Source organism: Arvicanthis niloticus, chromosome 4 (genome assembly GCF_011762505.2).
Source record: "Arvicanthis niloticus isolate mArvNil1 chromosome 4, mArvNil1.pat.X, whole genome shotgun sequence".
NCBI classification, from domain to species: Eukaryota; Metazoa; Chordata; class Mammalia; order Rodentia; family Muridae; genus Arvicanthis; species Arvicanthis niloticus.
Window position 1 is genome coordinate 1,508,116 of NC_047661.1, and position 15,678 is coordinate 1,523,793.

General features: G+C 41.7%; 2 protein-coding genes across 4 annotated transcripts in view; one reads left to right on the forward strand and one right to left on the reverse strand.

Annotated features, from left to right (window-relative positions):
* Fbxl13 (F-box and leucine rich repeat protein 13) overlaps positions 1-9,218 on the forward strand; it is a 175,371-nt gene extending 166,153 nt beyond the window's left edge. Inside the window, exons 20-22 of the mRNA XM_034501419.2 lie at positions 29-163; positions 6,562-6,725; positions 8,925-9,218. Coding sequence (XP_034357310.1) covers positions 29-163; positions 6,562-6,725; positions 8,925-9,126 — 501 coding nt within the window. The 3' untranslated portion in view covers positions 9,127-9,218. The remainder of the gene's footprint in view (positions 1-28; positions 164-6,561; positions 6,726-8,924) is intronic.
* Positions 9,219-11,058: 1,840 nt separating this feature from the next.
* The window catches only part of Fam185a (family with sequence similarity 185 member A), a 54,986-nt gene continuing 50,366 nt past the window's right edge, over positions 11,059-15,678 (reverse strand). For all 3 annotated transcript variants that reach the window (XM_034500227.2, XM_034500226.2, XM_076932138.1), the window contains one exon: positions 11,059-13,228. In XM_034500227.2, the coding sequence (XP_034356118.1) occupies positions 13,116-13,228 (113 nt within the window). In that variant the 3' untranslated portion in view covers positions 11,059-13,115. The remainder of the gene's footprint in view (positions 13,229-15,678) is intronic.

The window sequence follows — 15,678 nt, forward strand, 5'->3', positions numbered from 1 at the left end:
CTGTGACCTTGGAATCTCTGTCTTCCAGGCATACTGCAAAACCTCCCTGGCCTTGGAACACTTGGATGTCTCTTACTGCGCTCAACTGACAGATGATATCATAAAAACTATAGCCATTTTCTGTACTCGCATTACATCTCTCAACATCGCAGGATGCCCAAAGGTATGCATGGCGGCTGGAGCATAGGCACTGACAGGGCACTGACAGGATCCAGGCAGGGCCACAGGCAGGGTTGAAGTTGGCCTTTGTGTCTGCCATGTCTGGTGGAATCATTGGATGCATTTTTTTTCCATCTCCCAATTGGAACTAGCTCTAGGATTTTGTTCCTGCCAAAGTAGAATTTATAAACATTCAAGATATTATTCTCATGCAAATATAAATCTTTTGGGTTTTTTTTCGTTTGTTTTTGGTTTTTTGAGACAGGGTTTCTCTGTGTAGCTCTGGCTATCCTTGAACTTACTCTATACACCAACCTTGTCCTCCTGTGCAGGGATTTAAGGTGTGTGCCACCCCCCCAATTATATGCAAATATCAGTTTGTGCCAGAGATTCATTTAATTCATCAATGAGCAAATCAGCAAAAATCATAAAATCATGGCACAGAGCATTAGAAAGAACTGGATAGGGACGAAACAAAGAATGTTGAATTATGGGTCTTAGGTTAGATCTAAATTTGGTTAACATCCTTTAGGGCAATACAGCCAGAACCTTGGTTTAGAGTTTCTGCCAGACAGAAATAATTTGCATGTCTCCTGTAGAAGAAAAACAAAAACAAAAACAAAAAAAACCCAAAAAACCCAAACCAAAACCAAAACAACAACAAAAAACCCAAAACACTAAGTGCTAACATACAACTTCACTGACTTTGGGCCTTAGTAAATAAAAACAGCATGTGAAGATAAGGTTTAACTCTCTGGGTGTTTCCTCAGTGGGGCAGGTAGACAATGTCCCTAAGTCTGTCGAAAGGTTAGTCATCTTAGTCATCTTTGGTCTTAACCTCAAGAGTCTATGGCTTTCCAAAAAAAAAAAAAAAAAAAAAAAAAAAAAAAGGATGAAATAGCATGAAAGAAACAGTGCTCACTACAAACATACTTATTTTTCAGAATTTTTTTCTGTGTTCAGAAAAGTCAGAAATGGAGAAGGTTTGTGTTTGGTTGTTCTAAAGGATGGACTAATACTTTCAAAGTATAATATAACCTGCTTTCTGTTGTCTTTAGAAACCCTGAGTCTGGGTAAGGCAGATCAAATATACACACGTGATTTCTCGTGAAGCCCTATCAGTGCCGCAGAGCAGTGAGGGTGCATTAGGACCAGACAAACAGGCATGAGGAAGCTGTGAGAACTTGAAAATAGGTGAACAACTTAGGTGACAGAGCCAGAGAGGAACCCCATGGCACAGGAGAGAAAGCTGAGAATTCTGAGCCATACAATAGGCTTTAAGCTTGGCAGCAGCATAGACGTCTCAGATGGTGTTAGGAGGGAACTAAAGTCCTTGTTAAATACTCGAGAGATGCAGAGAGACCCCAGACCTCCACTGCTCCACATCTCTGGTCCCCACCCAAACCAGACGCATGGACATCCATTTTCCCAATCCTGATAGTTCTAAAGTTTCAGACAAAGCAGTCCTTTGCAGTGAGGAGGGAGGGTGTTCCTGTCATTACTGGATAGCTACCAACATCCCGGCCCTCCAGGCATGGGTTCCCTAGCATCTGGGCCCCTGTATTTCCCATCCTGAAAACCAAGAATGTCTCCAGACATTGCCAAATATCCCCTGGAGAGCAAAATTGCCATTGTCTACAGATAGTGAAGCAGAGGGTCTCTGTGCAGGGAAAGGCCATGCTTTACTGGGAGTTTGGCTACAAAAGTGAAATGGGGAAAAAGGCCCCAGAATTTGGAGAGCAGACACTTTAGCACTTTTTCTTCTTACTCAGCATTTAGAATGTGGCTGCCAGAACTTTCCTTCAGACAGGAGATTCTATTCTTCTCTAGAGACCTTGCCAGCCCACAATGTAAGATTGAAAACTCCTGACAGGAGAGTGTTCTCAACACACCCTCCTAAGTCACCCCTCACTCAGGTTTGGAGCGAGGCCTACACTGCACACTTAGCTCCCACTCAGAGGCTAACCTTCTACTGATAACCATGAATGGTCAGGCAAGCCTTCCCAATTCAGCAAGGAAGTCTCTAAACAGAAGATTAAAAATCCAAACATATTATCAGGGAGAACTCGGAGCTGGCAAAATATTCAGAAGGAAGAAAACATAAACTATAAAAAGTGCTCAGGTTGTTAAAAACTTGTTCTGCTGTGCACACCTACTGGCTTTTATTTAAACAGCATCACCCCAGTTCTCAGAGACTGTGCACGCTTGCTGGGCTATGAATTCAGAAGCTTTACTTTTGGTAGAGTGGGCTGAGAGAGAATATGGAATCTCCCAAACTTTCCACACTAATGTATCAGATAAAAAGGAGGAGGAAGGAGGGGGAAGTTCAGGTCAGCCAGAACAAACTAAAGCTATAAAGTTTATAGTAACAACTTTTTTTTTTTTTGATAAGAGTCTTAACACTTAGCCCAGGCTAGCCTGGAATTTATCAGTAGACTAGGCTGGCCCTGAACTAGATGCCATTCTCCTATCTCAGCCTTCCAGGTGCTGGGATTACAGGCATGTATCACCATGCCTAGCTACAAAACTTCTTTTAATAATGGATTTTTGTTAGAACAAGGAAAACTGGAAGTTTTTTTCTGGTCCATGTCACATGGTTCTGGAAGTGAGTTGTGTGTGTCAAGAAGCTCGCACACTGGCTGCAGTGGCCACCTGCCTGCCTGTTGCCCATGAATGCTCAGAGGAGCTCTTGCTTACATGACTATCAGCACATCTCACTGGGAATTACTCTGGTTCTAGCACAAGGCAGAGGGAGGATGGGCACAGGCTCTCCTAACAAGGGAAGTCTAGAAGAAAGGGCTCTGATGAGCACAGGAACGAGGGAAGCGGACAAGGGATTCTAGAGGCAAGAGAAAAGATTTGACACAGATAAATTAACTTTAAAGTGCTCACTCTGTATTTAACACGAGGAGTAGGAAAGGGAAGTGGGACAGAGTCCTTCAGAACAATAATAGAAGGGCTTGGCTCTCCCATCCAGATTGTGCTAGTGAGACAAAGGTCACATGACTGCCCTGCTTCAGAAGAGGGATGCGTATCTGGGTCAGTTTGAATAGTCGTCATGTTCCCTGATTGATGAGGACCATGGTTTACAGTGCAGTTCAGCATCATGGTTTTCCAGAAGCTCGCTGGTGAAGTCTGAATATGTACACATTACACCTATCTCTGGAAAGGCTTGCTTTTCCCAGCAGCGCCCTCACCTCCAGGTCAGTCAGCAGTGCTGGGCCCTCATGTCTACAGCACTGAAATGCCAATGGAGGAAAATGCCTCTGACACCAGAAAGAAAGTTGGTTGACATGGGCCCAATGCAAAGGCCTGAGCAGTGTTCTTAACAGCGTGACGCTCTTATCACACAGCACATGGCAAGATGTATGATTTGCAGATATGTAGCAAAGGACAGACATAGTCGGCACTTCACAGAGCTGAGGAAAGCTGCCATAGTGGAACAAGTTTCCACTGGACAGGTCCCTTATGGAGTCAAGGGGCTCCAGGAAGCAGGGTTCTGAGCCCCAGCTATGAGTTTTATACTCCAAGGGACAAATGACATGCTAAGATAAATTACTTAGGGGCATCCTGTTTGAAGGGGGACTGGAGCAGAACTAGTTCCCAGCTCAGGATGTTGTACTCCAGGAGTCTACGTTATCCTCCAGAGATAACAGGTGGGAAGGAGGAGGAGGCTGGATGATTGCAAAGCCACCTGGGAGACTGCTGGCCATGTGAGTGCATCTTAGAAGGTGTGGTTTGCATAGGTAACATCCCCTGTAGGTTTATGCATTTGCACACTTGGTCCCCAGATGGTGGCACTGGTTCAGAAAAGTTACAGAACCTTTAGGAAGTAGAATATTGGAAATTCTTTCAGTTTAGGGATTTCAACATGGTCATATGTCAGAGGTTTTATGATGGTTATAAAGAAATGATCAATGGAGTTTTTAAAAAAATGCCTGACATAATGTTGGCTAATATATAATATACGTGTGTGTGTATTATATAATCTGTTACTATGCAACCAATCACCCCCCAAATTGATGGCTTAGATAACTCACATTTTATGAACTTTAAAAACAGATTTTTTTTTTTAAAATTCTGTATATGTATGTGTGTCAGTGTGTGGTTATGTGCACATGGGTGCACCCACAGAGGCCAGAGGTGCTGGATTCCCATTGGACAGTTACAGGCAGTTATAAGTTGCCTAATATGGGTGCTGGGAACCAAACTCAGGTCCTTCGCAAGAGCAGTACACACTCTTGACCTGAAACATCTCTCTAGCCTAGATCTCATTTTATTTGCTCACAATCCAGTGGGGCAGCTGGTGTCAGCCATGTCACTCTTCTACTCGCTGCTAAGCTAGGGTTGTCCATGTGTCTGTGACCATCTGCTAACTCCACTCAAAGCTGGCTGGTATGGGGTCCTCAGCTGAGAAGAGTTCTTTAATTGGGCATGGTGTTGCCCTCCCACAGGCTCTCAGAGCTGCTTGTAGGCCAGCAACACACTCCAAGAAAGCAAGAAGTCAAGCAGATTATGATTATATTGCAGTTTGAAACCTTTTTTTTTTTCTTCAAATTTCCCAGAACCTAATTAAGACATGCTGTAGAATGTTCAGAAATAGTTATGTTTTAAGGTGACACATTTCTAATGGTGTCTGTTTTGCTAATTCTTAATTTGCTTATATTTCTTCCAAAATAAGAAACAACTTCATTTAAAGAAACAAAAACAGTTTCCCAGAGACTCCAAGGAAGTCGTGTTGGGAATAACAACCCGTCCAGCAGGCCAAGGCTGGGATCTTGTATCTGAGTCAGGAACACAGCCAACTCATCGCTGTATCCAGTTTCCAGCCCTTGAGTCATAAACCCCCAGACGTCACCTCCCTATTGAACACACAGAACTCCCAAACAGAGGCCTCCTTTCAGTCTCTGTGACAAAGCCTCCCACTCTGAGCTCCACCTGCCTGGACTGTCTTCTCACCTCAGTGTCCCTCTATAGTTCTGAAGGACTCCTTTTCCAGTGACACCAGATCCTGAGAGACTTGATTATCATGGCAGGGATGTCTGAGGAAGTTTTGTGAGAACCAGTAACAATTCTGAGCCTTAGTTCCAAGCACTTTGTGGAAACAGGGAATGCCTAGACAGTGACAACATCTCATACTTTTCTCATACTTGAAAAATATACATTTCAAACCCAAAGGGCTTTCCTGCATAATTCTCTTAACTTTATGTTAAAAACAATGATCTAAACCTTATAGTGTATGTTTTTTTTTAAGCGTTCATATATATAAAGTAGGAAATTAAATCCAGTCGGGAAAATTCCTTTGGGGAGAGTAATCTAGCTTACTCTGCAGCAAGTTTCAGTTCAGCCATAAATCAAAAGCCAGACCCCAAGTCAGTGAAATAAACTAGAAACGGAGTTGAATTAACTCTGTAGGACAGATGGACAGAGGACAGATGGATAGACCTGGATGGTAAAAGACTGGCCAAGATTTGTCTGAGCAAGACTTGCCCTGTCTGTTGCTTCTACTTCATACACTGACTGCTGTCTGTCCGAACTGGGGCACTCATTCTTGTGTATGGCCTACCAGAGATTTCTAAGGGTAATCTGATCCCACATGGAGATGATCCCCCCCCCCCAACACATATGTATATGTATATCTCTATAACATATAATGGTATTGAGCATACTTTTCCAAACTGGCAATCCTTTACAGAGGATTTCATGCATAGACAGCCCTGTTGCTATAGCATTTCCTAAGTTCCTCATAAAAACACAATGGCTATTAATTACTAAAGAAAATTTCATAGTGTTTTTCATCCAGACCAGAGGATGCTTAAGTAAATGACAACAACAACAACAACAACAACAACATCACAAATCCACTGTGTATCTCTCAGGCAGCTTTTCACCCTTGTGATCTTATTTTGGAAGTAGTTGAACCACAAACCTGGCTTATCACGGAACAAACTCAGTGAAAGAAAGTCTACCAGGATCTTGATTTGTTTGCTACAGCCAGAATGCTTTTCCCGGCTTGCCTGCCACTGATCGTCAATGTTCAAGCCCCAACTATCCATGTAACTGTGTCATGAAGTGGGGACTTTGGGAGGTAAATAGATCTAGGAAGTCATGGAAGAGAGGCTGCTATTATGGGTTATATCTTTATAAGGAGAGGCAGAGTTCTCCATGCCACTGTCTACAGTGTAAGGCAGACATCTGCAACCCTGTACCTCACCAGACACCATATGTGCAGCCATTTTGACATCAGTCTTAGATTTCCTAGGCTTCAGTACTATAAAAAATAAGTACATGATGTTTGAGCCACCTGATCTATCATCTTTTATTATGGTACCCCAAATAAGATACTGCCCTCCTGGAGGATATACTTGTTCAATAACTGCTACTTACTTTGGCTGTGCTCAGATTACTGATGCAGGGATGGAGATATTATCTGCAAGGTGTCATTATCTGCACATTTTGGATATCTCTGGCTGTATCCAACTTACAGACCAGATGCTTCAGGACCTTCAAATAGGCTGCAAACAACTCCGGATCCTCAAGATGCAATTCTGCAAGTCCATTTCTCCGTAAGTAGGCAGCTGGATGTAAAAGGGCTTAGAAATGCCAGGATAGCTTGGCTCGTGGCTGTACCATTGTCATACACAATTTATATTTTGACTAATTGAAACCAACATTCTGAGTTGAACCAAGTGATTCCATCTAAAATTAACATCATAGTTTTATAGTCCTTCTACAGAAGACTTTAATCTCAGCATCTTCCTCTTTATGACCACGTAGGTGCCTGACGTTAATTCTGCCCCTTATCACTTAACTCTACATCTGCTGCTGAGATGTACTGCATGTGTTTCATCTCCCTCACCCCAGACTGGAAGACCTGGAGACTTATGGGTGGTGGGCTTCCTTCCAGTCTGGAAGCCTCTAGTTGCTATTTGGACCATGGACACAATAATGTGTATTTTCACTGAAGCTGCTGCCTGTAGATGAAATAGTGAAAAAGCTGAGATGTGAGGGACCAGAATCCAAAAAATGAGCAAATACAGAAGAATATGTTCTGCCGTTCATTTCCTGTGACTGTGGGAAAATGCTTGGGTTATCATCACTCTTGCCTGTGACACTGCATCCACAGTGACCATAACCAGTCCATTTCCCTTCTCTGTACTGAGTCAGCAGCAACTTCCTCCTTATGATTTTTCTCAGGATCCTACTATTTGATAATTTTTTTTAATACCACAATTGTTTTTAGAACCCTGTGTGACAAGATGGATAGCAAATGCATTGTGTATGCATTCATCATAATTTTTATAGAATCTGAAACTTAAAAACTGTTAATGAGCACTGAAGTCACTCTGGCTTGTAGCTGACTGAAGAACTGTACTGCACAACCTGCTACACATTTCTAAACTTAGCAGTGAGTATTCAGCATCATAGCAACTACCCTAAAGTATCTAAAACCAGTGCTTTTCAGAAACCACAGGTAACATAGAACTTGGTCAGCTTTCAAGTCCTTTGCTCCCTAAATAGGCATTTCCTTTCCCTGTGAGTCAAGGACACTGCTGTGTCAAAGTCCATGTCAGCAGTCCTGACACTCTGTTCTTCAATGGTTTAGTTTTCACTGGAGACCTCCTCTACCTACTTAGTGAAGTTTAATCCTAGGTGTTCTCCCCCCTCTCCCTTTCTCTCTTTCTCTGTGTAAGATTATCCCCTATTTTTTTCTCTTAGTATGTTATTGGTATAGCAAAAAAAAGCTACTGGTTTTTGGATGCTGCTTTTTAAAAATAACTGAACACTGAAAGTGTTTATCAGATTTGAGAGATTTTGAGAAGCATCTTTAGTGCTTTAGTGCATGATCACTCCGTCTACAGATAACTTGAGCTCTCTCCTTCAGACTCCTTTTCTCTTTTGCTTGCCTTATTGCTTCGGCTAAGAATATAAACAGGATATTGAATAAGAGCGAGGAGGTTGCATACTCTTGTCTCATTTCTGATTTTAGAAGAAATGCCTTCCCCCCAATTAGTGTTTGCTATAGGTTGTCATGTATAGCCCTTATTATGTTGAGATATGCTCCTTCTATCCTTAGTTTTGATTATAGTACAAAATCTTTTTAATATATTGCTGCATTTGACTATAAGTAAGTCTGTTGAGAACTTTTGCATTTCTGTTCATCAAGGAAGAACAAGTATGTATGTTTGGTGCACATGTATGTATGTGTGTGTTCGTGATTCCTTATTTCTCCCTTAGAAAGACTAACGATATTTTCAATCATTTGGTCATGGACATCTTTGAGTCACAACCTTCCAAAAATATATATATATATTGGAGACAAAACTAAATGGGGTTTTAGAAAGTTCATAGACCTCCCTGGAGTCCATTCCTACAGCTACAAGGGTCTGTCAAGAGCTCCTTTCTGACATGTCAGCCTTCACAAAGTAGGTGGGTTAGGTTATTCCTTCATCAAAGAAAACCGGAGTCACACAGCAGGCTGACTGTTTACTCAAGAGCATGGAAAACGACTTCCGTGCTCCTGCTCCATGGCTATGCAGATTCCTCACCCCCTCCACTGCTTGGTAAGGCCTCAGTTGGCTAAACTACAGATACATGTGCCTGGGCAACCTGATTATTAGAACAATTCTCAAACTTTCATTCATTGCAAGTGAAGGTCAGCATTGAATGTGACTAGTGATAGTTCTCAATCCCAAATTCAGTCCAGTTTGAAAACTGTAGAAATCACTTCTGCATCTCACTAATGCTAAGCACTGTCATTGCAGGGCAGCGGCTCAGAAAATGTCTTCTGCAGTCCAGCATCAGGAATACAACTCTGACAACCCTCCAAGATGGTTTGGCTATGACTCTGAAGGCAACCCTCTTGAAGCGATTCACACTAGAGTACAACTTAGAACTTACTCAAAACTGATAGTCAAAGAGTCATTCAGCAGTGATGATGAAGGTCCAAACTCCAAACACCATTAGGAAAACAAAACATCTAGAACCAACGATTTCCCTTCATTTGATGTAAATATTATGGGTTGCTGGTTCTCAATAATAATATCAAAAAGCACCACACCTCTGCTTCTTATTTCAACTGCAAATGTGACCTTCATATAAATGAAGATTGCAAAGGTAACCTGATCAAGTTACTTTTAAAGATCTATTTATTTAATGTGTGTGTGTGTGTGTGTGTGTGTGTGTGTGTGTGTGTGTGTGTGTGCAGGAGCCCATAAAAGCCAGATGAGGGGATCAGATGACTGTGAGCAGACATGTGGATGCTGTGAACTGAACCTGGGTCTTAAAAGCTAGTGAGGACTTTAAACCACTAAGCCATCTCTCCAGCTCCAAACAAACTAAACACTGAGGTGAGCTGATCAGGTCAGAGGCTACAATGCTGGAAACAGCTCTACAGCTTTTGTTTTTTAACAAGTAGAAATTGCTCTCCAGACAGGAAAGGAAAGCAGAGACAGCCATGGAAGTCAGCCACACCTCTAGCCAGGTGCTAACTCGGAGGGTCTGTGAAGCTTTAGAATACATGACAGAGACATACAATTTTAAAGGGAAAAAGCAGCTTTCTTGTAATTTCCAGACATTTGAAAATAAAGGAGAGCTGAAAGACAGCTCTAGAGTCAGCGCTCAACAGAAACAATGTGCCCAGAAAGGGCATTCCTGGGACACCTCAGGCCTCTTATTGGGACCACACAGGGATTTTAACTATGAAATGGCAAAAAGACAAAAACCAAACACCTTTCAATTTTCTTCTATGAAGAGCTGGCCTTTAATTTCATGTTTAAAAACTAATTTGCTTGTTATCATGGGCTTTACCATTTTTCAACGAACTACTTTTGCCAGTCTAGGGTCTGATGCTGACAGACCAGGAGAACACAGCTGTTCTCAGCTGCCATACACAAGCTGTGACAGTGCAGTAACAGGAAGTCTTTTGCACAGTTCCTCAGCTACTTACCTTTTAAATGACTTTAACTTTTTGGCTACAAATTGAAAAAAAAGTTAAAAAAGTTAAAGGATGTTAAAAAAGATTTTTTCCAAGCCGGTACACAACATTATTGGGTATTCTGTTATCAGGTATTTGCTTTTAAATAATTTCCTCCTCCTCTTTGAATGTTTTGAAGTCAGTGGTAGAAAAGCTTACGGCAGCGGACAGCAAGCGAATCTGTTAAACAGCAAGTTCTAAGATCTGCGCCAGGGACTTAAGCTGACTGTGGTCTGAGTGTGACTTTGAACTACATTTGGAAATTTGTGGCAGCTGCATGAAAGTTGGCTTTAGAAGTCTGACCCCTAAACGTTCCATGTGCACAGCTAGGGAGACATAAAAGAGGCAGCTGGCTTCTAAAGGAGCACCGTCTGCATGGGAGGAAAGGCCAAGGGAAAACATACCTGCTACACCACGGAGAAACTCAGCAGGGGCTTCATGGTCAAAGCTTTCAAACTTTTAATGCCTTTTGAAAACTGAGACTGAGAGGCCTGTTTACTTGCCCCAGGAGATAAACCCGGACCACAGCAATGGAAGAGAAGGAGTTAGAATCAGGAAAACTATGCCAGGAGGCGGAACTGTATGCATTCTTAGCTTAACTCTAACTCATGATCCTTTGGGTTATTTTGGTTACTTTTATCAACTTTATTTTTAGTTATAAAAATGTTTTTTTAATTGCCTAAGTGAAAAAATATTATAAAATCTGCCTTACTGCTTTGCTGTTTAGTTTGCTTAACAGTTTAACACACACACCACACAAAATATCCTAGCATGTGAGACATTCAGTCTTATATAAATTCTGACTTCATTAGGAGTGAATTCTAAGGAAATAGTGACAAACCAAACAAGGCTGACTTTTTATTTCACAAATGAGAAATTAGAAAGGATATACAGAAATGGAATATTAATAAAAGGAGACTATAATATTTAGAAAATTTTATTTAATATCAGTGTTCAATCACTGATTTATTTAAATCAAAATACACAAACAACCCAACCAACTGATCTACTCAATACAGCATAGTTTTTAATGTTACAGTTGACATTTCTAAAGAAATGGAATCTATGACGTGACTCTATAAAGCACACCATTGTAAAAGTGTACTGTAGTTTTATACATCAGCCGATAGAACAGCAATTCTTTCCTACAGTGAGGTACAGCCTAACCTACAGAACATATCCTAACCCCAGCAGCACCAGCTTCACCCACATAAGGGTTTTATTCACAAGTTGAAGACAGTGATGCCATAGGAGTGACATACTAACAGGGAAATCTGTCACATGGGAGTTACAATACCAAGAATTCTGAGGTGACTCCAACGACTGCCACCTTTTCATAACTATTTCTTGAGTGGGAACTGTGAATGTTGTTGTTTTAAGAAGAAGTCCGACCGCAGCTCAGAACAGACCACTCCAGACCATGCGGTTCCAAGGGGGAGGAGGTTTATTCAGGGGAAAGGGCAAAGGTGGGGAGAGAAGAGAAGTAGAGGCCGGCCATGACCACGTGGAGAGAGAGAAAGATGGGGGAGGGACAGAGAGAGAGGGTGTAAGAGGGGGGTAAGAGGATAAGAGAGCAAAAGTAAGAAAAGAGAGGAGGGGGCAAGCAGGCCCTTTCATAGTGGATCAGGCTACCTGGCGGTTGCCAGGTAACTGTGGGGAGGAGCATACCTGGCTGTTGCCAGGTAACTGTGGGGAGGTGGAGTTTAGACGGAATACTAACAGTGAATACCTGGGATATTCTCATAATCATGTTAAATATCTTGGCTAACCAAGCAGAGATTTTTCCAGCTTACAAGAAAGCCAGACATTCAGAGCATGAGAAAAGTACACTGTGTTTGCCTGAAGAGGGGCCACACGAGAAAGGAGGTGAGCATGTGGCTGTCTTCAAAAGAGGAGGGCGATGATTAGCTGAAGCCAGCAAGAAGTTATATCATACCAGTAAAAGGAACTTGATTTTTCCTATAACGTGAAAGAAATCTTGGAAGATTTCTCCCCACGGCTCCTAGATAACAAACTTATCCTTTTATTCCAGCCATGTGACACTCTGAGCAAAACCCCCAGCATTACCAACTAAATATAATCTGGTGAGCCAGGGCTATGTGAAGTTTTTAAATCTGTGGTAGAACTGTTTTGAGTTTTAAGGTGTGTATCATGTGAGTAGCGTGAGAAATCTTGTGCTGTGCTGTAGAACAGGCTGCAGGCTTTCCTTTGCCCAGCATCTGCATGCTGTGCATGTGTGCTCTGTTAGTCACTCAGTAGCTACCTGGGCCATCCAATTGTCTTATACCAGTGTATAGTACTATGGTTCAGGAAGCCCTTATCTTAGTAATGGTGCTACAGCACAATCACATTGATATGTACTATTAGGTTTGACAAAGGAAAGCCACAAAGTGCTTTAGGACAAAGGTAAAAGTTCTCAACTTAGTAAGAAAAAAAACCCAACCCATATATATATATATATATATATATAAAACCCATATATATATATATATTATATATATATATAATATATATATATATATATACCCATATATATATACATATATATATACCCATATATATATACCCATATATACATATATATATATATATATATAATCATCTGCTGAGGCTGTAGACCCTACAGTCAGGGTGGACACACTGTTTATCTAGTTTGGAAATTGCAACAAAATGGTGGTAAGGGCTTTGGCAAGAGTAAATAACTGCATATAGAAAGGCATTCAGCTGTCACATGTGTTTATATTAAAAACAAAACCCCCAGTGTACAGGGTTGATACTATTTGTGGTTTCAGGTATCACTGGAGGTCCTAAGACATATCTTGGGGACTTCTATAATTTGGAACAGAGCAATAGAAAATGAATAGCAGAATTAAGTACACATTTTGCAGAAGTCCCCTGAAACCATTCACCTTGACGTTTGTATGAACGCTGGCATCTGCTTGTTAGTCTACTCAAACATCAAATGCCCTGAAAAGCACTCTCAGTCTGGCAGTTTCAGGGACTGGAACCAGCTCTGATGTTGAAAGCTGACAGTGCCTTTGGGCGCAACGGCATTTATCCACTTCTCATGTTTGCTTGCTCCATTCAGGAGTCCTGAAATACAGAATTGCACCAAGTTCAGTTTACCAGCCAAGAACTATAGTTAACCCACTGATCTTACTAGTGTGTGCCAAAAGCCAGAGATGCCTAAGAAAGAGTATCTTGGTAAAAAGGGTTTGAGTCTGGAAAGCTGCAAAGATGTTACATAGTTTTGTTCCTTGTCTTTTGCTTGAGACGAAGTTGTAATATTTTTACTGTTTTTAAAGTAGTTTAAAAGAGAGAATTCTACTGATGTGTAATTAAGCTACTTATCGTGTCTGAGGTACACAACAGCCAGTTTGACAAGTGTAGACTTCTGGGACGTCAACTCCCAGTCAAGATAGTGAGCACATCAACCAATCCCATACTTCCTCCCATGCTGTGATCTGTGATCTTTCATGTGCCCTCCATCCCCCAGAGACCTGTGTGTTAAAGACTTTATCACCCACTGCACTATGGGAAGGGTGGAAACTTTTGGAAGCGGGTTCGGAGATAGGCCTTTTGGCCACTTGGAGTGTGCCCTTGAGGTAGGTAATGGGGTCCCAGCCCCTCTGCATCCTCTCACTCTGCAGCCCTGAGGTGAGCAGCTGTAGTGTCACTTGTCCCTTGCTATGTTGTGCTGTGGTTTCAGTACAGGGCCCAACAGTAAGGGGCCTGCTCATCAGAGACTGGCGCTCCCCAAGCCATGAGCCCCAGTGTTCTCACTGTAAATGGATTAGTTCAGACATCTGTTGTAATAACAGAAAGACTAACATGCTTTCCCTGCCTGTCATCCCTCCTCACTCCAAAATCTAGAGACTGTTGATCTGCTTTGTCATGGTGGATTGTTTGCGTTTACTAAAACTTCACATAAATGGAACTGTACTTTTAAACATGTCTTTTTTTCAACATATTCATTTTAAGGCTGTATCATTTTTCACATCGTTCCCTTGTAGTTTCCCCCAAGCAAGCTCATCAATACTTATTAACTGTTCACAGTGGGATCCACAAAACTTCTGGGTCTGTTCCTCCCCCTAATCTCCACTATCTATGGTACCCCAGCTTAGTCTTTTCACTCTGGGCTTCTGCTGGTTCTATGTTGCTCTCCTGACCCTGAACCCTGCACGGTGTGTGGCGGCCATAGGGCAGACCCTTGCTTTTCATCTCAGTGCAGTTCTTATGTCATCTCTGCAGTCTCTCTCCCAAGATCCACTGCAGTTTGCACTTAAGAAAAAACAAAACAAAACAAAACAAAACAAACAAAAAACCAACCAACCACCCAACCAAACAACAACAAAAAAACCAGCCACAACTAAACTTTCAAATAAACATGGAGGAAAGACTGGAATCCTTAACTTCTTGTTGTTGAACATCATTTAGCACCAATAGGAAGTTTCCTGAAGAACTGGGCCCTTTCCTTCATGTGCAGCTCTCATCACTGCCCTAATCAGTGGGTTTATACTCTGGAGTGAGAAGTTGGTCTACCCATGTCCTTCTGCAGCAGGTGAAGCCAAGAACACAAGGCTGCTGCTGGCAACAAACACAGGCGAGTGATTTCAGCTTAACCTTCTGGTACTCAAAGGTAAGACATTTTACAACCTTTCATTAGGTTGTAACTGTCCTATCTCATTGACAGCTTTCATTGAAAGCTCTTGGTATTTTAGCCTGAATCTATGCAGATGTTATTCTAGGCCTTCAGATAAGTTTTGCGACACACTGGAACCTGGGGTTTCAAAATCTTATCCCTAATACATCTCTTTGCCTAAAAAAGGAGACAATTTTCCTGTGGCTAAGAAATGGGTAAATGATCGATCCCTCTATTCTTAGGTAGTATGGTTTCCAACAAATGAGAAGAACAGTTTCTGCAACATGCTTAACTCTGCTGTTTACTCTCTAGACTCCTGCTCCAGGTTTCCCCAAATACATAAATCCCAAGTTCTTTCTAGTTAATTCCGAGCATACCTGATTTAACCAGCACAAGCTAATAGACAAAGACCAAGTGCTGAGTAGCAACCAGCTTTGTTTGTTTAAGTTTGCACCAGGGCAACATTTCCACTCGACCTTCTACGGCACACTAAGTTGCACTGCACTAGGCTTCACCAGAGGGCTCTGCTCCCATTGAGCACATGCTGGCAGACACACACTGTTAGTGTGCTGGGACCCTCAGGGATGGATAATGACCAATCAGCTCCCTCATTTACTAGCTGGAGAGGAAATAAACACCTACCTTTTATCACTTTTAACATAAACATTCCATACACAAAACCTAACCACACATACATTCTCCTCGAAAGTACAAATATTTTAATTCTGTCAGAAGTATTCTCATCTCTCAATAAAAGTGCAACCAAAAATATTTTAACAAGAAGCCATTACAACAGAAAATATTTTTTGAGCTAGTCCAAATGATCTCCCATCCATTAAATTTTCCTTCAGTTCCTTGGAGTAATAAAGGTAGTAGTTGTGTAGACAGAGAGCAAAAAATA